The sequence below is a fragment of the Coregonus clupeaformis genome, unplaced genomic scaffold (assembly GCF_020615455.1).
Source record: "Coregonus clupeaformis isolate EN_2021a unplaced genomic scaffold, ASM2061545v1 scaf0163, whole genome shotgun sequence".
Classification (NCBI taxonomy): domain Eukaryota; kingdom Metazoa; phylum Chordata; class Actinopteri; order Salmoniformes; family Salmonidae; genus Coregonus; species Coregonus clupeaformis.
Genome location: NW_025533618.1, coordinates 218,064 through 245,710, shown reverse-complemented (window position 1 = coordinate 245,710; position 27,647 = coordinate 218,064). Strand labels below are relative to the sequence as shown.

General features: G+C 43.1%; 1 protein-coding gene across 1 annotated transcript in view; it reads right to left on the bottom strand.

Moving 5' to 3' along the window:
* Positions 1-60: 60 nt before the first annotated feature.
* LOC121542744 (collagen alpha-1(XIV) chain-like) overlaps positions 61-27,647 on the bottom strand; it is a 181,356-nt gene continuing 153,769 nt past the window's right edge. Inside the window, exons 40-45 of the mRNA XM_045213864.1 lie at positions 19,814-19,849; positions 18,925-18,991; positions 17,830-18,018; positions 12,875-12,952; positions 4,301-4,456; positions 61-1,514 (exon numbers count right to left, since the gene is read on the bottom strand). Of these exons, the coding sequence (XP_045069799.1) occupies positions 1,051-1,514; positions 4,301-4,456; positions 12,875-12,952; positions 17,830-18,018; positions 18,925-18,991; positions 19,814-19,849 (990 nt within the window). The 3' untranslated portion in view covers positions 61-1,050. The remainder of the gene's footprint in view (positions 1,515-4,300; positions 4,457-12,874; positions 12,953-17,829; positions 18,019-18,924; positions 18,992-19,813; positions 19,850-27,647) is intronic.

Genomic DNA, 27,647 nt, shown 5'->3' with positions numbered 1-27,647 from the left:
AACATAACTTATCCCTGGTTCTAGCAGGCCCTACTAATCAAACACAGAGCTACAGAACAGTTCACTGTTTTAGTACAGTTTTATTGGTTATAAAACAAATAATCAAGTGAAAAATAAATAACTTCCTAATTCAGTTTCAAAGGTTTGGTGGTCTGGTGAGACATTCCACTGGTACCTGTTTGTTCTACATTATGAATTCCATTTCAGTCCAAAAACACACATTAGACCACAGGCCTAACTATATTCAACTCTCCTCTTCTCCTCACAGTGGACGGGCCCCGCGTTGCATAATCATAATAACGGCAATAAGGAAAACGAGTTAGCGTAACTTAACACTTATTCGTACAAGACCAAGTCCATGTCAATTAACAATGTGATAACAGTACGATCTGGCAGAACGCGTGAGAGTCTTACAGTAGCTGTAGTTTTCTTTGATAGGACAGTGGTTAAAGTTAGGTTCCTCGATGTTTAGGCTTACTTAAAAACAAATGCCTCATCGTACAATAACAGTGAGGGAAAGGCTGCTTCAACAGAGATCACAATGTCTCATTAAATCAAGAAGAGAGGCCACTGTACGCAAATACTGAGGAACCATTGTGAGAACTGGCTTGACAACTTAAAGATTGAGGGGAAAGTCAACATGGAAGCACTGAAATGTAAATGACACATAATATATATATATATATAAAAAGCTGACAGCCTGTACAAATGTCATCCAGTCATGATCTCAAATTACAAAAAGATGTTTGACTTATTACACATCAACCCAACGACACAATCCAGTAATTCCCACTGCGCTGGCTCACAGGGCTGCATGCAACTGCACTAAAAAGGTAAGTAATTTTAATGTACATCATTGGGCATAGTTTCTCTTCCTCAATCCCCCTACATCCCACACACCAGCATTTACGTAAATCAGGCACTTTTCGGATATCCTAATCTGACATCGCTATCCTACAGGAATAGCATACAGGAGACCCTGGCTAGCGACACAGGGGTATCTGACGCCTGCCGTACATATTTTTGACATCTTCATTAACCCACAGGGACTTAGAAAGGTGGTTGTTCTGTCTGGGCTTCTCCAATCACCTCCACCTCTCCTTCAGTATCTGCTGCAGCATCGCTCCTCTGTCCAGTCTGGTCTGTGTGTCCAGTCTGAGCTTCTCCAATCACCTCCACCTCTCCTTCAGTATCTGCTGCAGCTTCGCTCCTCTGTCCAGTCTGGTCTGTGTGTCCTGTCTGGGCTGTGTTAGCGGTGGCTCTCCTCTGTGTGACCACGTCTCTGGAGAAGCGCCTCATCATTATCCCTGGGGACCTTAGCTCAGTGTCCTGGGAGTGGGATTGGGGTGCAGGGTAATTGGGCTGGTAGTACTGAGGGGGGTAGCCTCTATACCCAGCGTATGGGTCCTCTTCCTCATCATCTTCCTCTTCCTCGTCGTTGTTGTAATTTCCACGGGGGTCATAGCGGCCAGTGGGGTCATAGTTTTGGTAGTTGGTGTGGGGGAGTTGTTGTACTATGATGGGGAACATCTGGATCAGTGGATGTGTCATGATGTTGGGTCATCACTAGCAACCTCTTTCTAAAACCACCACCGCTAAGTTAGCTTGTTGCCTGGGGTTAGCAGAATGACGGACAGGAGAAAGCAGACAGAGAGCCACAGGCACAACATTACTCTAATGAGAAGAAGAACACAGTGTGGAGCTGTGGATGTATAAAGAGGGAGGGTGAGCCACACCAGTGGGAGTAAGTGGGAGTCTTATTAGTATTTGTCATTCACAAGGATGCCTTGATCAGGAGAGAGCAGATATACACAGGGAGGAAGGAAGATGGTGGCTGGTGGATTGGGTGAAGCAAAGCATTGTCTAGAAAACAATATCTTTTGATTCCTGTCTTTAGAAAAATCAAGATGGATTGTTTTTCAAGCTGGGGTGATGCAATGCGAGGTTTGCAAGCACTACACACTGTCTGATGACAGGCAGAGATAGATGGAGAGCGTAGCGCTTGTTTGAACACAGTGGTGGTGATCTCAAGGGCTAGGTAGGGGGGCGGTAGGGGGGCGGGAATGGGTTGGAGAGGAGAGAAGAGGAGGGGAGAGGGTGGCTGATGGTCTCTTTATGTGGGGAGGGAAGAGAGGAGGAGAGGGTGGCTGATGGTCTCTATGTGGGGAGAGGAGAGGGTGGCTGATGGTCTCTTTATGTAGGGAGGAAGAGAGGATGGCTGATGGTCTCTTTATGTGGGGAGAGGAGAGGGTGGCTGATGGTCTCTTTATGTGGGGAGAGGAGAGGGTGGCTGATGGTCTCTATGTGGGGAGGAAGAGAGGGTGGCTGATGGTCTCTTTATGTGGGGAGGAAGAGAGGAGGAGAGGGTGGCTGATGGTCTCTTTATGTGGGGAGGGAGGGAGGGAGGAGAGGGTTGCTGGAACTAAGAGAATGTTGCTCAGTAGTCATTCTCATATTCCTGTTCCCGTCCTCCTTGAGTTAGAACCAGAACAGAGGAGACAGACAGAGAGACAGAGAGAAACACGGACCTTACGTCAGTACAGATACCAGACCACATAACACCAACATGCTACCATTCCAAATACCACATGGACCCACTAGTGGATGTACTAGTCAGTATCTCTGACCCACTAGTGGATGTACCAGTCAGTATCTCTGACTCGGACTGCTGTGTTATGGCAGCTGTTCATCAGAGCTCTGAAAGCAGACATGTAGAGACACAACAAAGTGCTGTCATCTTTATTTCTCTTTCTTCATGTAAGAAAGTGTAATAAAGATGTAGAACAGCGAACACAGAGTCACAGGATACATGGTTTTACATCCAGTATACTTACAGTATACTATCTCAGTCATGCACAACGTGTGGCGATGCATTTTATGTCAAATGCATCACCACGTGTTACTGTAAGATGCAATCCTATCTCAAAGTGATACAATCCCATTTTTACCACATCGGTGTGAATGTACCAATTGTTCAATGACAAATACCCTGCCTGAATTCAATCAAAACAGCTATAGCATAACTGTGTTAGTGTTAATAGCCTTTTAGCCCAAGTTAGCAGTGAAGGAATAACCAGTAAAAAGAAAGCAGGCCCACTAAGGACTTCCAAACTGACTTCTGGATCGCTTGCTGCTGGGAGTGACAGTGGAATGTTTTAATCAATAGTTGTGATCAGTGTGGTAGGTTTTCTACATACAATACAGTGTGATGATAGCTTCGCAGACAGACTCTCTGAGACACTTCATAGTCTAGCAGGGATGAGCCAAGACATGCTCACTCATATTAAACCTTCATTAAACCTTCATAGTGTGGATGAGACCATAAACTTCTCACGAGAACATACGTCACATCATAATATTTCGAAGGCTCTAAAATACTTTACGAAATTTACAAGGACAATTTACAATGTCAATCTCTGTAAGATTTACCAGTCGCCAGTTAGTCAGTCACTGGGAAAATACTTTTACTAGATGGAAAGTCAGGGCAGAGCCAGACACTGGAGTTGCTTATGTCCTGAAACGATCTGCAATAAACATCGTCAAGTGTCTTTAATTTCATCTAATGAAAATAACACTAACCATTCGTCTATACAAACTGGGTCATTGTCCCTTCAAAATACTGGGTCAAAATAGCAGATGACTAGAATGACATTACTCTCCTGTCATTACGGTCACAACTGCAACGTAGGATGAAGAGAATACTTTAGATCTGACATACAAAAGACTTACTGTCACTCCCTCTTTCTACATTTAGGTTTTGATTGAATTCAGGAATAATATACACTGAGTGGGCAACACATTGTGACAGACTGACCAGGTAAATCCAGGTGAAAGCTATTATCCCTTATTGATGTCACTTGTTAAATCCACTTTAAATCAGTGTAGATGAAGGGGAGGAGACAGGTTAAAGAAGGATTTTTAAGCCTTGAGACAATTGAGACATGGATTATGTGTGTGCCATTCAGAGGGTGCATGGGCAAGACAAAATATTTAAGTGCCTTTGAACGGGGTAACTTGACACAACTGTGGGAAACATTGGAGTCAACATGGGCCAGCATTCCTGTGGAACGCTTTCGACACCTTAAAAGAGTTCATGCCCCCGACGAATTGAGGCTGTTCTGAGGGCAAAATCAATATTAGGAAGGTGTTCTTAATGTTTTGTACACTCAGTGCATAACCATACACAGTATCCGTCAGATTTAATGTAGAGTGGTATAAACCCAGTTCCTCCTAGTAATCTCAGTCCTACAGTATCCAGAACATATAGATAGGGATATATATGTGTTCCGATGGTGGTTACCTCCAACGTTGTAGCCCAAACAGGAGTTCTGGTCACAGTAGCCAGCAGCACCAGCGGGGCCCGTGGATCCAGGGGTGCCCGGTCGCCCTGGGGGGCCCTGGCTACCTGGTCTACCTGGGGGCCCCTGGCTGCCTGTACGGCCCTCTCCTAGAAGACCTGTGGAGGCAAGATACACAGTTAGTAAGAGGACCTACAAGGGACAAAATATATACCAAAAACCAGTCTCTTGCTAAGGCTGACCATGTTGTATACTGTAGAGATAAAATAATGAAAACAATGTTTTATGAATCGTCCCTCCTGTTACTTCTGCGATGACAAACTAGGATGTAAAATAGTCTGTGTGTTGTTGAGTGTGCAGACTACAGGCAGTGTGTTTAAATATGTCTGGGTTCCCTCAGAATAATGCCCTGAACCCAGATCAGACAGTTTGGATTAGTTTATTATCCTACTTCGGTTGGAGTTTCCACTACAGAAGCCTGTCCTTCAGCCCAGTTCCAGCCCAGTTTGACTACATCAGCCCAGTTTGACTAGATCAGCCTAGTCCCAGCCCAGTTACAGCCATGAACACACAGAGCTATGTTTGCTGACATGGCAACAATCTGAGGCGTTGTGGTGGTCAGTGAAATATGAGTGGAATCCTCTGTCGGATATTACATTTACAGAGTTCTGCTTTTGGATAAAAATATCATCCCTGATTTCCAGCAAAGTAGTAAAACCTCTGGCAGAACCCACAGTCTCCTCCTGATGATTCATCGGGAACTTTCAGATATGTTGTTTTGCCATTAATACATTTCAGAGAACTTTGTCAGAGCTGAGTATCGATTAAACAACAATCAGCAGCATTGTCCTGTATTGATTTTATTTTTAAAATAAATTGTAGTGTACAAAGAAGAATCAATACAAAGGGGTTTGTTTTTCACAAAAATATTGTCCAAACATCTGTTTGACATTCTTAGACCGCAATCCAAGAAAGATAAACTTTAAATCCAAAACACATGAGGATTTTTCTGATGTTATTAAAAGTTTTAAGCGTTGTTTTCTTTATAGAAAGCCCATAGTTAGAGGAATTTCACTGCAGTCTGAATACACAAGAGCTGTCAATCAAAAAAAACACTGTGGCCTTTGATTTACATCAGCCGTTAGTTTCCCATGGAACCCAAACTACAAATACCTCTCATTATAGTGCTGGACTGTCTGTATAAGAAGGTGGCAGTGAATGGGATGCATATCTACACATGCATTATCTGGGGGGGGTGATGTGAGGATGACAAGGAGAAGTGTACACAGTGAACATACTGCATGTGGATTAACATACACTCTGCCTCTACATACTGCATGTGGATTAGTATACACTCTGCCTCTACATACTGCATGTGGATTAATATACACTCTACCTCTACATACTGCATGTAGATTAATATACACTATGCCTCTACATACTGCATGTGGATTAATATACACTCTGCCTCTACATACTGCATGTGGATTAATATACACTCTGCCTCTACATACTGCATGTGGATTAATATACACTCTGCCTCTACATACTGCATATGGATTAATATACACTCTGCCTCTACATACTGCATGTGGATTAGTATACACTCTGCCTCTACATACTGCATGTGGATTAATATACAGTCTGCCTCTACATACTGCATGTGGATTAGTATAAAATATGCCTCTACATACTGCATGTGGATTAGTATACACTCTGCCTCTACATACTGCATGTGGATTAGGAGACTGTGGGTTCTGCCAGAGGTTTTACTATGCTGGAAATCACTCTGCCTCTACATACTGTATGTGGATTAATATACACTATGCCTCTACATACTGCATGTGGATTAGTATACACTCTGCCTCTACATACTGCATGTGGATTAATATACACTCTGCCTCTACATACTGCATGTGGATTAGTATACACTCTGCCTCTACATACTGCATGTGGATTAATATACACTCTGCCTCTACATACTGCATGTGGATTAATATACACTCTACCTCTACATACTGCATGTGGATTAATATACACTCTGCCTCTACATACTGCATGTGGATTAATATACACTCTGCCCCTACATACTGCATGTGGATTAATATACACTCTGCCTCTACATACTGCATGTGGATTAATATACACTCTGCCTCTACATACTGCATATTGATTAATATACACTCTGCCTCTACATACTGCATGTGGATTAGTATCAACTCTGCCTCTACATACTGCATAGGGATTAATATACACTCTGCCTCTACATACTGCATGTGGATTAGTATACACTCTGCCTCTACATACTGCATGTGGATTAATATACAGTCTGCCTCTACATACTGCATGTGGATTAGTATAAAATCTGCCTCTACATACTGCATGTGGATTAGTATACACTCTGCCTCTACATACTGCATGTGGATTAGTATACACTCTGCCTCTACATACTGCATGTGGATTAATATACACTATGCCTCTACATACTGCATGTGGATTAGTATACACTCTGCCTCTACATACTGCATGTGGATTAATATACACTCTGCCTCTACATACTGCATGTGGATTAGTATACACTCTGCCTCTACCTACTGCATGTGGAATAATATACAATTTACCTCTACTTACTGCATGTGGATTAGTATCAACTCTGCCTCTACATACTGCATGTGGATTAATATACACTCTGCCTCTACATACTGCATGTGGATTAGTATACACTCTGCCTCTACATACTGCATGTGGATTAATATACACTCTGCCTCTACATACTGCATATGGATTAATATACACTCTGCCTCTACATACTGCATGTGGATTAGTATACACTCTGCCTCTACATACTGCATGTGGATTAATATACACTCTGCCTCTACATACTGCATGTGGATTAGTATACACTATGCCTCTACATACTGCATGTGGATTAGTATACACTCTGCCTCTACATACTGCATGTGGATTAGTATACACTATTCCTCTACATACTGCATGTGGATTAATATACACTCTGCCTCTACATACTGCATGTGGATTAGTATACACTCTGCCTCTACATACTAAATGTGGATTAGTATACACTCTGCCTCTACATACTGCATGTGGATTAGTATACACTCTGCCTCTACATACTGCATGTGGATTAGTATACACTCTGCCTCTACATACTGCATGTGGATTAGTATACACTCTGCCTCTACATACTGCATGTGGATTAGTATACACTCTGCCTCTACATACTGCATGTGGATTAGTATACACTCTGCCTCTACATACTGCATGTGGATTAGTATACACTATGCCTCTACATACTGCATGTGGATTAGTATACACTCTGACTCTACATACTGCATGTGGATTAGTATACACTCTGCCTCTACATACTGCATGTGGATTAATATACACTCTGCCTCTACATACTGCATGTGGATTAATATACACTCTGCCTCTACATACTGCATATGGATTAATATACACTCTGCCTCTACATACTGCATGTGGATTAGTATCAACTCTGCCTCTACATACTGCATATGGATTAATATACACTCTGCCTCTACATACTGCATGTGGATTAGTATACACTCTGCCTCTACATACTGCATGTGGATTAATATACAGTCTGCCTCTACATACTGCATGTGGATTAGTATAAAATCTGCCTCTACATACTGCATGTGGATTAGTATACACTCTGCCTCTACATACTGCATGTGGATTAGTATACACTCTGCCTCTACATACTGCATGTGGATTAATATACACTATGCCTCTACATACTGCATGTGGATTAGTATACACTCTGCCTCTACATACTGAATGTGGATTAATATACACTATGCCTCTACATACTGCATGTGGATTAGTATACACTCTGCCTCTACATACTGCATGTGGAATAATATACACTTTACCTCTACTTACTGCATGTGGATTAGTATCAACTCTGCCTCTACATACTGCATGTGGATTAATATACACTCTGCCTCTACATACTGCATGTGGATTAGTATACACTCTGCCTCTACATACTGCATGTGGATTAATATACACTCTGCCTCTACATACTGCATATGGATTAATATACACTCTGCCTCTACATACTGCATGTGGATTAGTATACACTCTGCCTCTACATACTGCATGTGGATTAATATACACTCTGCCTCTACATACTGCATGTGGATTAGTATACACTATGCCTCTACATACTGCATGTGGATTAGTATACACTCTGCCTCTACATACTGCATGTGGATTAGTATACACTATGCCTCTACATACTGCATGTGGATTAGTATACACTCTGCCTCTACATACTGCATGTGGATTAATATACACTCTGCCTCTACATACTGCATGTGGATTAGTATACACTCTGCCTCTGCATACTGCATGTGGATTAATATACACTCTGCCTCTACATACTGCATGTGGATTAATATACACTCTGCTTCTACATACTGCATGTGGATTAGTATACACTCTGCCTCTACATACTGCATGTGGATTAGTATACACTCTGCCTCTACATACTGCATGTGGATTAGTATACACTCTGCCTCTACATACTGCATGTGGATTAATATACACTATGCCTCTACATACTGCATGTGGATTAATATACACTCTGCCTCTACATACTGCATGTGGATTAGTATACACTCTGCCTCTACATACTGCATGTGGATTAGTATACACTCTGCCTCTACATACTGCATGTGGATTAATATACACTATGCCTCTACATACTGCATGTGGATTAGTATACACTCTGCCTCTACATACTGCATGTGGATTAATATACACTCTGCCTCTACTTACTGCATGTGGATTAGTATACACTCTGCCTCTACATACTGCATGTGGATTAATATACACTTTACCTCTACATACTGCATGTGGATTAGTATCAACTCTGCCTCTACATACTGCATGTGGATTAATATACACTCTGCCTCTACATACTGCATGTGGATTAGTATACACTCTGCCTCTACATACTGCATGTGGATTAGTATACACTCTGCCTCTACATACTGCATGTGGATTAGTATACACTCTGCCTCTGCATACTGCATGTGGATTAGTATACACTCTGCCTCTACATACTGCATGTGGATTAGTATACACTCTGCCTCTACATACTGCATGTGGATTAGTATACACTCTGACTCTACATACTGCATGTGGATTAATATACACTATGCCTCTACATACTGCATGTGGATTAGTATACACTCTGCCTCTACATACTGCATGTGGATTAATATACACTCTGCCTCTACATACTGCATGTGGATTAGTATACACTCTGCCTCTACATACTGCATGTGGATTAGTATACACTCTGCCTCTACATACTGCATGTGGATTAGTATGCACTCTGCCTCTACATACTGCATGTGGATTAGTATACACTCTGCCTCTACATACTGCATGTGGATTAGTATACACTCTGCCTCTACATACTGCATGTGGATTAGTATACACTCTGCCTCTGCATACTGCATGTGGATTAGTATACACTCTGCCTCTACATACTGCATGTGGATTAGTATACACTCTGCCTCTACATACTGCATGTGGATTAGTATACACTCTGCCTCTACATACTGCATGTGGATTAGTATACACTCTGCCTCTACATACTGCATGTGGATTAGTATACACTCTGACTCTACATACTGCATGTGGATTAATATACACTATGCCTCTACATACTGCATGTGGATTAGTATACACTCTGCCTCTACATACTGCATGTAGATTAGTATACACTCTGACTCTACATACTGCATGTGGATTAATATACACTCTGCCTCTACATACTGCATGTGGATTAGTATACACTCTGCCTCTACATACTGCATGTGGATTAGTATACACTCTGCCTCTACATACTGCATGTGGATTAGTATACACTCTGCCTCTACATACTGCATGTGGATTAGTATACACTCTGCCTCTACATACTGCATGTGGATTAGTATACACTCTGCCTCTACATACTGCATGTGGATTAGTATACACTCTGCCTCTACATACTGCATGTGGATTAGTATACACTCTGCCTCTACATACTGCATGTGGATTAGTATACACTCTGCCTCTACATACTGCATGTGGATTAGTATACACTCTGCCTCTACATACTGCATGTGGATTAGTATACACTATGCCTCTACATACTGCATGTGGATTAGTATACACTCTGACTCTACATACTGCATGTGGATTAGTATACACTCTGCCTCTACATACTGCATGTGGATTAATATACACTCTGCCTCTACATACTGCATGTGGATTAGTATACACTCTGCCTCTACATACTGCATGTGGATTAATATACACTCTGCCTCTACATACTGCATGTGGATTAGTATACACTATGCCTCTACATACTGCATGTGGATTAGTATACACTCTGCCTCTACATACTGCATGTGGATTAATATACACTCTGCCTCTACATACTGCATGTGGATTAGTATACACTCTGCCTCTACATACTTCATGTGGTCTGGATATCATGTTTATCGTCTGTCTGTATTGGGTAAATCCATTTGAATTCAATCACGTTTTGACAGCATCCTTTTTGATAAAAAAAAACTTTCCATACATGTTTGCCCATGAAAGAAGTGGCCAGAAAGTGACTTTTTGGATCTGAATGCCAAAACATTTCAGAGATAAATGTGCTCAAGGTTGACCCATTTTGCATTCCCTACCATACTATGAGACATCCATGTCTTCATCACTGGAAAAGATTGAGATTGGTATTATTTAAAAGCTTACAAACAGGGTTGTCAAACTGTTTAATAATGGTATGGTGGGGTATGATGCAAAATGGGTCAACTTTGAGCACCTTTATCTCTTGAATGTTTTGGTATTCAGGTCCAAAAAGTCACTTTCTGGCCACTTCTATCATGGGGAAATATGTATGGAAGATTTCGTTCAAATCAAAAGGGGTGCTGTCAAAAAGAGATTGAATTCAAATCAAAAAGGGTGCTGTCAAAAAGTGATTGAATTCAAATCAAAAAGGGTGCTGTCAAAAAGTGATTGAAATCAAATCAAAAAGGGTGCTGTCAAAAAGTGATTGAAATCAAATCAAAAAGGGTGCTGTCAAAAAGTGATTGAATTCAAAGCAAAAAGGGTGCTGTCAAAAAGTGATTGAAATCAAATCAAAAAGGGTGCTGTCAAAAAGTGATTGAATTCAAATCAAAAAGGGTGCTGTCAAAAAGTGATTGAATTCAAATCAAAGGGGGTGCTGTCAAAAAGTGATTGAAATCAAATCAAAAAGGGTGCTGTCAAAAAGTGATTGAAATCAAATCAAAAAGGGTGCTGTCAAAAAGTGATTGAATTCAAATCAAAAAGGGTGCTGTCAAAAAGTGATTGAAATCAAATCAAAAAGGGTGCTGTCAAAAAGTGATTGAAATCAAATCAAAAAGGGTGCTGTCAAAAAGTGATTGAATTCAAAGCAAAAAGGGTGCTGTCAAAAAGTGATTGAAATCAAATCAAAAAGGGTGCTGTCAAAAAGTGATTGAATTCAAATCAAAAAGGGTGCTGTCAAAAAGTGATTGAATTCAAATCAAAAAGGGTGCTGTCAAAAAGTGATTGAAATCAAATCAAAAAGGGTGCTGTCAAAAAGTGATTGAAATCAAATCAAAAAGGGTGCTGTCAAAAAGTGATTGAATTCAAAGCAAAAAGGGTGCTGTCAAAAAGTGATTGAAATCAAATCAAAAAGGGTGCTGTCAAAAAGTGATTGAATTCAAAGCAAAAAGGGTGCTGTCAAAAAGTGATTGAAATCAAATCAAAAAGGGTGCTGTCAAAAAGTGATTGAATTCAAAGCAAAAAGGGTGCTGTCAAAAAGTGATTGAATTCAAAGCAAAAAGGGTGCTGTCAAAAAGTGATTGAATTCAAAGCAAAAAGGGTGCTGTCAAAAAGTGATTGAATTCAAATGATTTATCCTATATTCTGTTTATTATGGCAGCACCACTTCACCAAGTCAAATTCCTGAATATGCAAATGTATTTGGCGAACAAAGGTGATTCTGATTCTGTAAGATGGAAGGATGAGAGGGAGGAGTGTGATGGAAGGATGAGAGGGAGGAGTGTGATGGAAGGATGAGAGAGGAGTGTGATGGAAGGATGAGAGAGGAGTGTGATGGAAGGATGAGAGGGAGGAGTGTGATGGAAGGATGAGAGAGGAGTGTGATGGAAGGATGAGAGGGAGGAGTGTGATGGAAGGATGAGAGAGGAGTGTGATGGAAGGATGAGAGGGAGGAGTGTGATGGAAGGATGAGAGGGAGGAGTATGATGGAAGGATGAGAGAGGAGTGTGATGGAAGGATGAGAGGGAGGAGTGTGATGGAAGGATGAGAGAGGAGTGTGATGGAAGGATGAGAGAGGAGTGTGATGGAAGGATGAGAGAGGAGTGTGATGGAAGGATGAGAGAGGAGTGTGATGGAAGGATGAGAGAGGAGTGTGATGGAAGGATGAGAGGGAGGAGTGTGATGGAAGGATGAGAGAGGAGTGATGAGAGGATGTAAGGGGATGTTGTGCTGGTCCTTACCTGGTGGCCCTGGGGGACCTCTGGGGCCCTGTGTCCCCACACCTTGACTCCCCCTCTCCCCCTTCTCTCCTGGGAAACCTGAGGACAGACCACACACGAAGGAGATATGACTTTGACCTTAACAGAAAGTCACCATGTCCTCATGTAACTTCTTACCTTCTCCTAGTACCTCTCTGACACCCAGTACACTGGTCTTCATCTAGTCAGACTGCCCTCCTCTACTATGCCCTGCCAAGCAATGCTTTAACTGCTCAGTAAGCCAGTACTCTTTCCTCTGGTGGCTGTACCCAACCTAGTCCATTAGTATGCCTTGGTTTCCCTGCTCTACCGTCCCCTGCCAAGCTGAACCAAGCCAAGCTCCTGCCCTAGCGAGCCCTGCCAAGCTGAACCAAGCCAAGCTCCTGCCCTAGCGAGCCCTGCCAAGCCAAGCCGAGTCAGAGGAGTGGTGGTGTGTGCTGTTGTTTAACACCAGGCTGACACTCTGTTTATGGTGTTTAACACCAGGCTGACACTCTGTTTATGTGTTTAACACCAGGCTGACACTCTGTTTATGGTGTTTAACACCAGGCTGACACTCTGTTTATGGTGTTTAACACCAGGCTGACACTCTGTTTATGGTGTTTAACACCAGGCTGACACTCTGTTTATGGTGTTTAACACCAGGCTGACACTCTGTTTATGGTGTTTAACACCAGGCTGACACTCTGTTTATGGTGTTTAACACCAGGCTGACACTCTGTTTATGGTGTTTAACACCAGGCTGACACTCTGTTTATGGTGTTTAACACCAGGCTGAAACTATGTTTATGGTGTTTAACACCAGGCTGACACTCTGTTTATGGTGTTTAACACCAGGCTGACACTCTGTTATGGTGTTTAACACCAGGCTGAAACTCTGTTATGGTGTTTAACACCAGGCTGACACTCTGTTATGGTGTTTAACACCAGGCTGAAACTCTGTTTATGGTGTTTAACACCAGGCTGAAACTCTGTTTATGGTGTTTAACACCAGGCTGACACTCTGTTTATGGTGTTTAACACCAGGCTGACACTCTGTTTATGGTGTTTAACACCAGGCTGAAACTATGTTTATGGTGTTTAACACCAGGCTGACACTCTGTTTATGGTGTTTAACACCAGGCTGACACTCTGTTTATGGTGTTTAACACCAGGCTGACACTCTGTTTATGGTGTTTAACACCAGGCTGACACTCTGTTTATGGTGTTTAACACCAGGCTGACACTCTGTTTATGGTGTTTAACACCAGGCTGACACTCTGTTTATGGTGTTTAACACCAGGCTGACACTCTGTTTATGTTGTTTAACACCAGGCTGACACTCTGTTTATGGTGTTTAACACCAGGCTGAAACTCTGTTTATGGTGTTTAACACCAGGCTGACACTCTGTTATGGTGTTTAACACCAGGCTGACACTCTGTTATGGTGTTTAACACCAGGCTGACACTCTGTTATGGTGTTTAACACCAGGCTGACACTCTGTTATGGTGTTTAACACCAGGCTGACACTCTGTTATGGTGTTTAACACCAGGCTGACACTCTGTTATGGTGTTTAACACCAGGCTGACACTCTGTTATGGTGTTTAACACCAGGCTGACACTCTGTTTATGTGTTTAACTGACTGGAGGAGAGAAGCAGAGGCCCTACTGCTGACTAGCCTCAGCTCTCTGCTCTCTGCTCTCCCTGTACCATTATCAAGTCTGTTCTAATTGGCAACACAAAGACTATTGCTGCAGACGCTCAAACATCCTGTATCTCTATGTAAATAGTTCAGGTTATGTTTGTGTATAATGTTCTGTCATATTCCTGTTTGTGTATAATGTTCAGTCATATTCCTGTTTGTGTATAATGTTCAGTCATATTCCTGTTTGTGTATAATGTTCTGTCATATAACTGTTTGTGTATAATGTTCAGTCATATTCCTGTTTGTGTATAATGTTCTGTCATATTCCTGTTTGTGTATAATGTTCTGTCATAGACCTGTTTGTGTATAATGTTCAGTCATATTCCTGTTGTGTATAATGTTCAGTCATATTCCTGTTGTGTATAATGTTATGTCATATTCCTGTTTGTATTTAATGTTCTGTCATATTCCTGTTTGTGTATAATGTTCTGTCACATTCCTGTTTGTATTTAATGTTCTGTCATATTCCTGTTTGTGTATAATGTTATGTCATATTCCTGTTGTGTATAATGTTCTGTCATATTCCTGTTGTGTATAATGTTCAGTCATATTCCTGTTTGTGTATAATGTTATGTCATATTCCTGTTTGTGTATAATGTTATGTCATATTCCTGTTTGTATTTAATGTTCTGTCATATTCCTGTTTGTGTATAATGTTCTGTCACATTCCTGTTTGTATTTAATGTTCTGTCATATTCCTGTTTGTGTATAATGTTATGTCATATTCCTGTTGTGTATAATGTTCTGTCATATTCCTGTTGTGTATAATGTTCAGTCATATTCCTGTTTGTGTATAATGTTCTGTCACATTCCTGTTTGTATTTCATGTTCTGTCACATTCCTGTTTGTGTATAATATTCTGTCATATACCTGTTTGTGTATAATGTTCTGTCATATTCCTGTTGTGTTTAATGTTCTGTCATATTCCTGTTTGTGTATAATGTTCTGTCATATTCCTGTTGTGTATAATGTTCTGTCATATTCCTGTTGTGTATAATGTTCTGTCATATTCCTGTTGTGTATAATGTTCTGTCAGATTCCTGTTTGTGTATAATGTTCAGTCATATTCCTGTTGTGTATAATGTTCAGTCATATTCCTGTTTGTGTATAATGTTCTGTCATATTCCTGTTTGTGTATAATGTTCAGTCATATTCCTGTTTGTGTATAATGTTCAGTCATATTCCTGTTTGTGTATAATGTTCTGTCATATTCCTGTTGTGTATAATGTTCTGTCATATTCCTGTTGTGTATAATGTTCTGTAATATTCCTGTTTGTGTATAATGTTCTGTCATATTCCTGTTGTGTTTAATGTTCTGTCATATTCCTGTTGTGTTTAATGTTCTGTCATATTCCTGTTTGTGTATAATGTTCTGTCATATTCCTGTTGTGTTTAATGTTCTGTCATATTCCTGTTGTGTTTAATGTTCTGTCATATTCCTGTTTGTGTATAATGTTCTGTCATATTCCTGTTTGTGTATAATGTTCTGTCATATTCCTGTTGTGTATAATGTTCAGTCATATTCCTGTTTGTGTATAATGTTCTGTCATATTCCTGTTGTGTATAATGTTCAGTCATATTCCTGTTTGTGTATAATGTTCTGTCATATTCCTGTTGTGTATAATGTTCTGTAATATTCCTGTTTGTGTATAATGTTCTGTCATATTCCTGTTTGTGTATAATGTTCTGTCATATTCCTGTTGTGTTTAATGTTCTGTCATATTCCTGTTGTGTTTAATGTTCTGTCATATTCCTGTTTGTGTATAATGTTCTGTCATATTCCTGTTGTGTTTAATGTTCTGTCATATTCCTGTTGTGTATAATGTTCTATCATATTCCTGTTGTGTATAATGTTCTGTCATATTCCTGTTTGTGTATAATGTTCTGTCATATTCCTGTTGTGTATAATGTTCTGTCATATTCCTGTTGTGTATAATGTTCTGTCATATTCCTGTTGTGTTTAATGTTCTGTCATATTCCTTTGTTTCTTGCGATATGTCTGTTGTTTGTATGGACATGATTCTTCTGCGAAACCAATTTCCCCCTGATAAATCTTTCTACCACTAACATCTGTAGCTATGTTTCATAGATTTCAATGTTTCAGACTACTCCGTTTTATCTGTATGTAATGTTGTTGGAGCAGCCTACTACTTTTAATTATCTAATCTAATCAATTCAACCAATCAATCAATATCTCTAGCTATGATGATGTTTCAGACTGGTCAGTCATATCTCTAGCTATGATGATGTTTCAGACCGGTCAGTCATATCTCTATCTATGATGATGTTTCAGACTGGTCAGTCATATCTCTATCTATGATGATGTTTCAGACCGGTCAGTCATATCTCTAGCTATGATGATGTTTCAGACCGGTCAGTCATATCTCTATCTATGATGATGTTTCAGACCGGTCAGTCATATCTCTATCTATGATGATGTTTCAGACTGGTCAGTCATATCGCTAGCTATGATGATGTTTCAGACTGGTCAGTCATATCTCTATCTATGATGATGTTTCAGACCGGTCAGTCATATCTCTAGCTATGATGATGTTTCAGACTGGTCAGTCATATCTCTAGCTATGATGATGTTTCAGACCGGTCAGTCATATCGCTAGCTATGATGATGTTTCAGACTGGTCAGTCATATCTCTATCTATGATGATGTTTCAGACTGGTCAGTCATATCTCTATCTATGATGATGTTTCAGACTGGTCAGTCATATCTCTAGCTATGATAATGTTTCTGGCTCTGTTGGTCTGGGCAGGAGGGGTGGATAAATCCATCCCAGGACTTGTTCCTTCCATCAACGGTGTGAGTGACAGACCAGGGTCACAATAGGTCATGAGAAGACAACTAGGAAAGTTAAACATGTCTTTTACATGTCTGTCATTTAGTAGAATCACTTACCCTGAGCGACTGACAGTAGTGAGTTCATACATTTACATACTGGTCCCCCGTGGGAATCGAACCCACAACCCTGGCGTTGCAAGTGCCATGCTCTACCAACTGAGCCACACGGGAGTTCAGACCAGGGCGTCGATATAAAACATATAAGATACTAGGAAGTAATTGATTTCTGATACAAATGATCAGATACTAGAAAGTAATTGATTTGTGCTACACATTAGCGTGGCTAGGAGTATGAATGGAAAGTTCAAGGTCAGGGTGTGGATATAGAACAGATAATATACTGATTTGTTATGGCCATCCAATGGCGTCTAATGATGTATAAACACCGTACTGTACCTCTCTCCCCCGGTCGTCCATTCTGACCGTTGGTCCCAGGGAACCCTGGTCTGCCAGGGGGCCCCCCCTCTCCCTGTGACCCTGGCAGACCTCTGTGACCAGGCTCTCCTGGAGGTCCTGGTACCGTCCTCACAGACACCGACTGGCTGGGGATCTGGTTCAGGATGGAGTTGTACCGAGACAGGTGACCTGAGGGAGGAAGAGAGGAGGGGAGGGAATGGAGAGTTTTGGGGGTGAGTAGGATGAGAGATTGTTGTAGAAAACAGTGGTGAATGAACAAAAATAACGAGAGAGAGAGAGAGAGAGAGACAGAGAGACAGAGAGACAGAGAGACAGAGAGACAGAGAGAGAGAGAGAGAGAGAGAGAGAGAGAGACAGAGACAGAGACAGAGACAGAGAGAGAGAGAGAGAGAGAGAGAGAGAGAGAGAGAGAGAGAGAGAGAGAGAGAGAGAGAGACAGAGACAGAGACAGAGACAGAGAGAGAGAGAGAGAGAGAGAGAGAGAGAGAGAGGAGAGAGAGAGAGTGAGAGAGAGAGAGAGAGAGAGAGAGAGAGAGAGAGAGAGAGAGAGAGAGAGAGAGAGAGAGAGAGAGAGAGAGAGAGAGAGAGAGAGAGAGAGAGAGAGAGAGAGAGAGAGAGAGAGAGAGAGAGAGAGAGAGAGAGAGAGAGAGAGAGAGAGAGACAGAGACAGAGACAGAGAGAGAGAGAGAGAGAGAGAGAGAGAGAGACAGAGAGAGAGAGAGAGAGAGAGAGAGAGAGAGAGAGAGAGAGAGAGAGAGTGAGAGAGAGTGAGAGAGAGAGAGAGAGAGAGAGAGAGAGAGAGAGAGAGAGAGAGAGAGAGAGAGAGAGAGAGAGAGAGAGAGAGAGAGAGAGAGAGAGAGAGAGAGAGAGAGAGAGAGAGAGAGAGAGAGAGAGAGAGAGAGAGAGAGAGAGAGAGCGAGAGAGAGAGAGAGAGAGAGAGAGAGAGAGAGAGAGAGAGAGAGAGAGAGAGAGAGAGAGAGAGAGAGAGAGAGAGAGAGAGAGAGAGAGAGAGAGAGAGAGAGAGAGAGAGAGAGAGAGAGAGAGAGAGAGAGATAAGCTGGGTTGAGAACTCACTCTGAATCAGTTGCTCACACACTTGGTGTGCTAAGGCCCTGACGGTAGCTTGAGACTGCAGGTCTCCCTACAACACAAACAAACAGCACTGGATTGACACAGCTACACACACACACACACACACACACACAGCTACACACACACACACAGCTACACACACACACACAGCTACACGCTCACACACACACACACACAGCTACACACACACACACAGCTACACACTCGCATACACACACACACACACACACACACACAGAGAATACTCCCAGGGGCCATTTTTAATGAACTAGTCTGTCTGTGTGTGTGGGCGTTTAATAACTCCACTCCACCTTTAACTCTGAGGCTGGAGGCCTTTTGTGTTGAAGTCTCCCAACAATCAAAGAGACTGACCAGAAAACAACACAGAACTTTAATCTTACAAAGCAAAGATGTTTGGAGGTTTTGGTCCAAGGCTTTTTAACATTGGACCTCCTCCTAAAAGCCTTGAATAAACACAGTGTACCTGAATGGCTGGGGTTTGATTTAACTGCTCTAGCAGGGCTTGCATTAACTCCTAGAAAACACTCTGTGGAGCTATAAACAGAGAGGAAGGCAAAGAGCTGTGAAGAGACTGGGATAACATCCCAAATGGCACCCTATTCCCTATATAGTGCACTACATTTGATCAGAGCCCTATGGGTCTTGGTCATAAGTAGTGCACTATAAAGGGAATAGGGTGCCATTTGGGACACAACTTCATCTGAGACAGGGCTGTTAGAGAGCCTCTTAATCCCAGAGCTGATAAACTGCAATTATGTGTGATTTGAGGTTTGAAGCTACTAAAGTATTTCTACACTCCATTTGAATATAAACTGTCTGAACTGAAGCATTGGTCTGAGGGAGAACTTACCCGTTCACCCTTTTCTCCTTTGGTACCAGCAGAGCCCTGTAACAGAGAGGATATATTATAAACACCCTTTGGGACCAGCAGAGCCCTGTAACAGAGAGGATATATTATAAACACCCTTTGGTACCAGCAGAGCCCTGTAACAGAGAGGATATATTATAAACACCCTTTGGTACCAGCAGAGCCCTGTAACAGAGAGGATATATTATAAACACCCTTTGGGACCAGCAGAGCCCTGTAACAGAGAGGATATATTATAAACACCCTTTGGTACCAGCAGAGCCCTGTAACAGAGAGGATATATTATAAACACCCTTTGGTACCAGCAGAGCCCTGTAACAGAGAGGATATATTATAAACACCCTTTGGGACCAGCAGAGCCCTGTAACAGAGAGGATATATTATAAACACCCTTTGGGACCAGCAGAGCCCTGTAACAGAGAGGATATATTATAAACACCCTTTGGGACCAGCAGAGCCCTGTAACAGAGAGGATATATTATAAACACCCTTTGGTACCAGCAGAGCCCTGTAACAGAGGATATATTATAAACACCCTTTGGGACCAGCAGAGCCCTGTAACAGAGATGATATATTATAAACACCCTTTGGAACCAGCAGAGCCCTGTAACAGAGAGGATATATTATAAACACCCTTTGGGACCAGCAGAGCCCTGTAACAGAGATTATATATTATAAACACCCTTTGGAACCAGCAGAGCCCTGTAACAGAGAGGATATATTATAAACACCCTTTGGGACCAGCAGAGCCATGTAACAGAGAGGATATATTATAAACACCCTTTGGGACCAGCAGAACCCTGTAACAGAGAGGATATATTATAAACACCCTTTGGTACCAGCAGAGCCCTGTAACAGAGAGGATATATTATAAACACCCTTTGGTACCAGCAGAGCCCTGTAACAGAGAGGATATCTTATAAACACCCTTTGGGACCAGCAGAGCCCTGTAACAGAGAGGATATATTATAAACACCCTTTGGTACCAGCAGAGCCCTGTAACAGAGAGGATATATTATAAACACCCTTTGGGACCAGCAGAGCCCTGTAACAGAGAGGATATATTATAAACACCCTTTGGGACCAGCAGAGCCCTGTAACAGAGAGGATATATTATAAACACCCTTTGGGACCAGCAGAGCCCTGTAACAGAGAGGATATATTATAAACACCCTTTGGGACCAGCAGAGCCCTGTAACAGAGATTATATATTATAAACACCCTTTGGTACCAGCAGAGCCCTGTAACAGAGAGGATATATTATAAACACCCTTTGGGACCAGCAGAACCCTGTAACAGAGAGGATATATTATAAACACCCTTTGGGACCAGCAGAGCCCTGTAACAGAGAGGATATATTATAAACACCCTTTGGAACCAGCAGAGCCCTGTAACAGAGAGGATATATTATAAACACCCTTTGGTACCAGCAGAGCCCTGTAACAGAGAGGATATATTATAAACACCCTTTGGGACCAGCAGAGCCCTGTAACAGAGAGGATATATTATAAACACCCTTTGGTACCAGCAGAGCCCTGTAACAGAGAGGATATATTATAAACACCCTTTGGTACCAGCAGAGCCCTGTAACAGAGAGGATATATTATAAACACCCTTTGGTACCAGCAGAGCCCTGTAACAGAGAGGATATATTATAAACACCCTTTGGGACCAGCAGAGCCCTGTAACAGAGAGGATATATTATAAACACCCTTTGGGACCAGCAGAGCCCTGTAACAGAGAGGATATATTATAAACACCCTTTGGGACCAGCAGAGCCCTGTAACAGAGAGGATATATTATAAACACCCTTTGGGACCAGCAGAGCCCTGTAACAGAGAGGATATATTATAAACACCCTCTGCTTTGGAAATGTAATGGGAGGAAGAGCTTCATGGGCATTTTTCTCCTGAGTTTCAAAGTGCTTTTGTTCTGACTCACAGTTGTACGAAAAAAAAGCATGTCTGTTTAGGAGCGCTTGTCCAAGTCCACTGTAGTAGAAACACTGTGACCGTTACAGCGGTTTATGACCTGCTGGATCGTGTGCTGTCCGTTTTCGTTCGCCAAACACATAAAGCAAATGGATGCACATGTGATCTAACACATTAGACACCAGAGACAGAAAGCTCTAATAAATATGATGTCCATTTAACGATTCTGATATCATGCATGTAACTTGGGACCACAGTATATGAGGAGAGAGGTCATTCGGTCTTTTGTGAAACATGGAGTCATGCATCAACTACCTTGGGCGTGTATGTGTGTGTGTGTGTGTGTGTGTGTGTGTGTGTGTCAGGTGTAGAGTATATTCCAGGAATAATATGCCAAGAGTGGACACTGGAGGAGAGAGGTAGAGCTCAGTGTGGCCCCTAGCTGATCATCTACCTCTCATCACCATGACAACCACACTGACAAGACACACACTCACACCGCCAGTCAGAATAGAGGTCTCCTGAGACCCGTGGAAAAGGGCAGCTGTGCCAAGTTTCTGAACATTTTACTGGGATGTGACTAGATTAAAGTGAAGCACAAGGTTTTACTTAGCAAGAAGACGGGACAGATAACCTTGGAAACATGACAGAGGAAACATGACAGAGGAACCATGAGAGAGACCATAATATGCCACATGGGAGAAGTTCTACATGGGAGAGCCAACTGCTTTGAGGCGCACAATACGAAACACGAACAGCTGCCACCATATCCATCCAGATAATGGATGCTGACGTTGCTAACCCTTATATAACAGTCACAAACATCTCGGATTGTAATCCAAACAAAACCAAGGTTTGAGGTTTCTCACAGGCTAATGATCTTCATATGAATAGCCTGATATCTAGCTGGTCACAGGCTAATGTTCTTCATGTGAATAGCCAGATATCTAGCTGGTCACAGGCCAATGATCTTCATGTGACGAGCCAGATATCTAGCTGGTCACAGGCTAATGATCTTCATGTGACGAGCCAGATATCTAGCTGGTCACAAGCTAATGATCTTCATGTGAAAAGCCAGATATCTAGCTGGTCACAAGCTAATGATTTTCATGTGAAAAGCCAGATATCTAGCTGGTCACAGGCTAATGATTTTCATGTGATGCGCCAGATATCTAGCTGGTCACAGGCTAATGATTTTCATGTGATGCGCCAGATATCTAGCTGGTCACAGGCTAATGAGTTTCATGTGAAGAGCCAGATATCTAGCTGGTCACAAGCTAATGATCTTCAAGTGAAGAGCCAGATATCTAGCTGGTCAAAAGCTAATGATCTTCGTGTGAAAAGCCAGATATCTAGCTGGTCACAAGCTAATGATCTTCATGTGAAAAGCCAGATATCTAGCTGGTCACAGGTTAATGATCTTCATGTGAAGAGCCAGATATCTAGCTGGTCACAAGCTAATGATCTTCATGTGAAGAGGCAGATATCTAGCTGGTCACAAGCTAATGATATTCATGTGAAGAGCTAGCTGGGATAAGGATGTTGCTCTCTCTCTCTCTCTCTCTCTCTCTCTCTCTCTCTCTCTCTTGTCCCCCAGGTCTGTGATTGATGGTGTGCTCCAGAGCCAACCGGTGCTTGTCTTTTAGCCCAGGTTCTCTCTCTCTCTCTCTCTCTCTCTCTCTCTCTCTCTCTCTCTCTCTCTCTCTCTCTCTCTCTCTCTCTCTCTCTCTCTCTCTCTCTCTCTCTCTCTCTCTCTCTCTCTCTCTCTCTCTCTCTCTCTCTCTCTCTCTCTCTTGTCCCCCAGGTCTGTGATTGATGGTGTGCTCCAGAGCCAACCGGTGCTTGTCTTTTAGCCCAGGTTCTCTCTCTCTCTGTCTCTCTGTGCATGCTGGGAGTTTTTTGGAGTTTGAGTGTTTGGTGTGGAGAGCTTGTCCTAACTAATTTGTTTGTTTTCCTTCCTTGTTTTCTCTCTTCTATGGTGGAGGGTTAATGCACTGTTTGTTTTAGTGGTACCCACTGTTTTTTATTTTTCAAAGTTAGAGAGGAAGAGGACAGAGGTTTAGTTTCTTGGGGTTTTGAACGGTGAGGTGTGAGCGATGGCTTCGCAGCCTAGCGCGGAGGAAACGCTGTCGTTACGGCATGGATTCAGGTGTGTTCCTGAGAATGGAATTAAGGTGGAGGAGGTTCTGCTCGCGGTCGGCGAACAGGTAGGAGCCGAATTTATACATTCCGCGTCCAGAATGAACAAAGCTGTGGTTGTGTTCATGAAAAGGGCACATTTGGTGGGTAGGCTCATTTCAAGCGGAATATTTGTAAGGGATGTGTTGGTGCCAATTTCTCCTCTTTCTACCCCTTCGACCAGGGTGGTAGTTGCAAATTTGCCTCCGTTTATTACGGATGATCAAATCAGGAAGGAGTTGAGTCGTTTTGGTAAGTTTGCTAGTGGTTTTCGTGTACTGTCGGCAGGTTTTCAGGCAGATGCCGTCAAGCACGTTGTTTCATTCCGGAGGCAAGTGTTCATGTTTCTGAACAACAATGAGCAACAGTTAAATGTGCACTTTAAAGTGAGGCATGGGGAGGGGCTCTACGCAGGTTTTGCCAGCACAGATAGTCTACGGTGCTTTGAGTGTGGGGATTTGGGGCATAAGAGCTTTGCGTGCCCACATAAAGGCCGTGAGACAAGGTGAGGGTTCAAGCGCCAGTGGAGGAAATCGAGGTAAACGTGCAGGAGGCCATGAGACGCAGGCAGCAGAGGATGGGCCTAGTCATGCGACAGATGGTGGTGTAGTTAAGGCTGGGTCTAGTCATGCTATAGGTGGTGGTGTAGATGGGGCTGGGTCTAGTCAGGCTATAGATGGTGGTGTAGATGGGGCTGGGCCTAGTCATGCTATAGATGGTGGTGTATATGAGGCTGGGTCTAGTCATGCTATAGGTGGTGGTGTAGATGGGGCTGGGTCTAGTCATGCTATAGATGGTTGTGTAGATGAGGCTGGGTCTAGTCATGCTATAGATGGTGGTGTAGATGGGGCTGGGCCTAGTCATGCTATAGATGGTGGTGTAGATGAGGCTGGGTCTAGTCGTGTGATGGATGGTGGTGTAGCTGTGGCTGGGTCTAGTCATGCTATGGAGTGTGGTGTAGATGAGGCTGGGCCTAGTCATGCTATAGATGGTGGTGTAGATGAGGCTGGGTCTAGTCATGTTATAGATGGTGGTGTAGACGAGGCTGGGTCTAGTCAGGTTATGTTAGTGGATGAGGAGAGTGTAGTGGGGAAGGGTAAGCGACTAGGAGGGGTGGAGGAGGGTGTCAAGCGGAAGAGGAAAAAAGGGGGGAGAAGAAAGGAGGTGGGAGGGCAGAGGCTGGTGTGATGAAAGACACCAAGGAACCTTTGCCTGGTGCGGGGGAGGCCCGACTAGAGAGGAAGGGCAGGTGGTCAGGTTGCCTGGTGGGGGAGGCCCCGACTAGAGAGGAAGGACAGGTGGTCAGGATGGGAGATGGAGATGAGGAGGAGGAAGGTGAGTCTGAGGAAGAAGACGATGAGGGAGGATTTCTTTTCAGACTCCTCCTCAATGGGTCCAGAGCTGACAGCCAGTCAGTCAGAGGGGTCAAAGTACACAGTGAGGGAACTGTCAAGGTTCCTGAATGAGACTAAGGGGAAAAAGGTTAATCTTGAGGCTTTTTTTTGCGATCCGGGAAAGTTTGTAAGATCAGTGCAACATGCAATGAAAAATGAGGGGCATGGTGTCCTCTCACCCAGGAAACGGTTTAGGTTAAGGAAGTGGGTCACAACTGTGCGTAAAGGTCTACCTTCAGACACTGTTTAGATGAAAGTTTTCTTTCTGGCACTGGAGCTTTTTGAGCTTTGCTATTGGTCTCTTTCTTTGCTGGCTTTTCTCCCACTTCTTATGGAGGCTCTTTGGGTAGGCTCGCTTAATATTAATGGCACCAGAGATGAATATGTCAAACAAAAAAAAGTACAAGTGTTGTTTCTGCAGGAAACGCATAGCGATGTGGTGAATGAAGTTGATTGGGGGCTCTGGTGAAAAGGGGCAAGCAAGTGTGCTGAGCCATGGGACAAATGTTAGTGCAGGGGTGGCAGTCCATTTTGTACCGGGTCTGTCTGTAAAAATGTGCTCCTCAAAAGAGGTGTGTACAGGTAGACTGCTTGTAGTAAAGGCAGAAATTAACAACAGGGGTTTTGTCTTTATAAATGTGTATGCACCCAACACAGGGAGAGAGAGGGGGCTTCTATTTGGGTGTCTTAGAAAGGAACTCTCACAGGTAGCGCCTGAGGAGACGCTGGTGGTCGTCGGGGACTGGAACTGTACGATGGATTTTACGAAAGACAGAAATGGGGAGGAGCCTCATTCAGGCTCAGTGGGGGTGTTAAGGGACATTATTAATCAATTTGACCTAGTTGATGTTTGGAGAACTAGACATCCCAACACAAGACAGTATACATGGGTGAAGGTCTTTGGGGCTAGGGTGAGTGCAGCCCGACTTGATCGATTGTACATGTCCAGGAATCAGAGCAATAGGTTGTTGGGCGCTACCATTCTCCCGTGGGTTTTTCGGATCATCACATAACCATGGCTCGGCTGTCTATTTCACCAGGGCCTCGGCAGGCATCCTATTGGAAGTTTAATGTAAAGCTCTTACAAGATGCCACTTTTTGCTCAGGCTTCCAGACTTTTTGGGAAAGGTGGGGGGCAGCGAAGAGAGGAGTATGAGTCTCTGAGTCAATGGTGGGATGTGGGAAAAGTCCAAATTCGGCTTTTCTGCCAACAGTATACAGCTCTGTCATCCTCAGAGGCTAGAAGAGTATTGGGGAACTCGAACGTAGTATTAGTGAGATGGAGGTAGAGCTGGTGGGGCAAGGCAATGTAGGCCTCCAGGTTAATCTAGCTGAACTACGTAGGGACCTGGGCAGTTTTTTCCAGGTTAAAGCAAAGGGGAGCACTTGTAAGAGCTAGGTTCTCCATGCTCAAGGAGATGGATGCTCCCAGCTCCTTCTTCTTTGGTTTGGAAAGACAGAGCGGTGAAGCCAAGGGTATGCATTGTCTACGGCTTTCGGATGGGCGGGTGACCTCTGTGGTGGGGGAGATGCGGGAGCGGACTGTGGAGTTTTATACTGAATTGTATAAGGCAGAACTGTGTGATCCTATGTGTGCTCAGGTTTTGTTTGCCGAACTCCCTAAGCTCTCTCTGGTACAAAGGGATGAAATGGACATTCCCCTGTTGTCCCATGAACTGGCAAAGGCCGTAACCCAGATGTCCCCGGCCGTGCACCGGGGTCGATGGACTCCCAGTGGAGTTTTATAAAAATTCTGGGGAGTAATTGGACTGGACTTCTTTCGCGTGTTGCGTGAATGCGTCGGGGTAGGAGAGTTGCCGATGAGCTGCCGTCGGGCGGCTCTGACTCTCCTTCCCAAAAAAGGGGACTTGTGTGAACTTAAGAACTGGAGGCCTGTGGCATTGCTCTGTGCGGACTACAAGATATTTGCCAAGGTCCTCGCTAACAGACTAAAGTCCCATCTGGACTCTATAGTACACAAGGACCAGACATATTGCATACCAGGACGCTTAATCACGGACAACTTGTTCTTAATCAGGGACATGTTGGACTTGTCGAGAAGTTCTAATGTGAACTTTGGTCTGGTCTCTTTAGATCAAGAGAAGGCCTTTGATAGAGTGGACCATGAGTATCTGTTTAATGTGATGTCTGTGTTTGGGTTTGGGGAAAGGTTTTTGGCCTATGTGAAGATGTTGTATGCTGGGGCATCATGTATGGTTAAGGTGGGAGGGGGGCTCAGTAGGCCAGTCTGGGTGAGGCGGGGCATTAGACAAGGATGCCCTCTATCAGGGCAGTTATATACACTAGCCATTG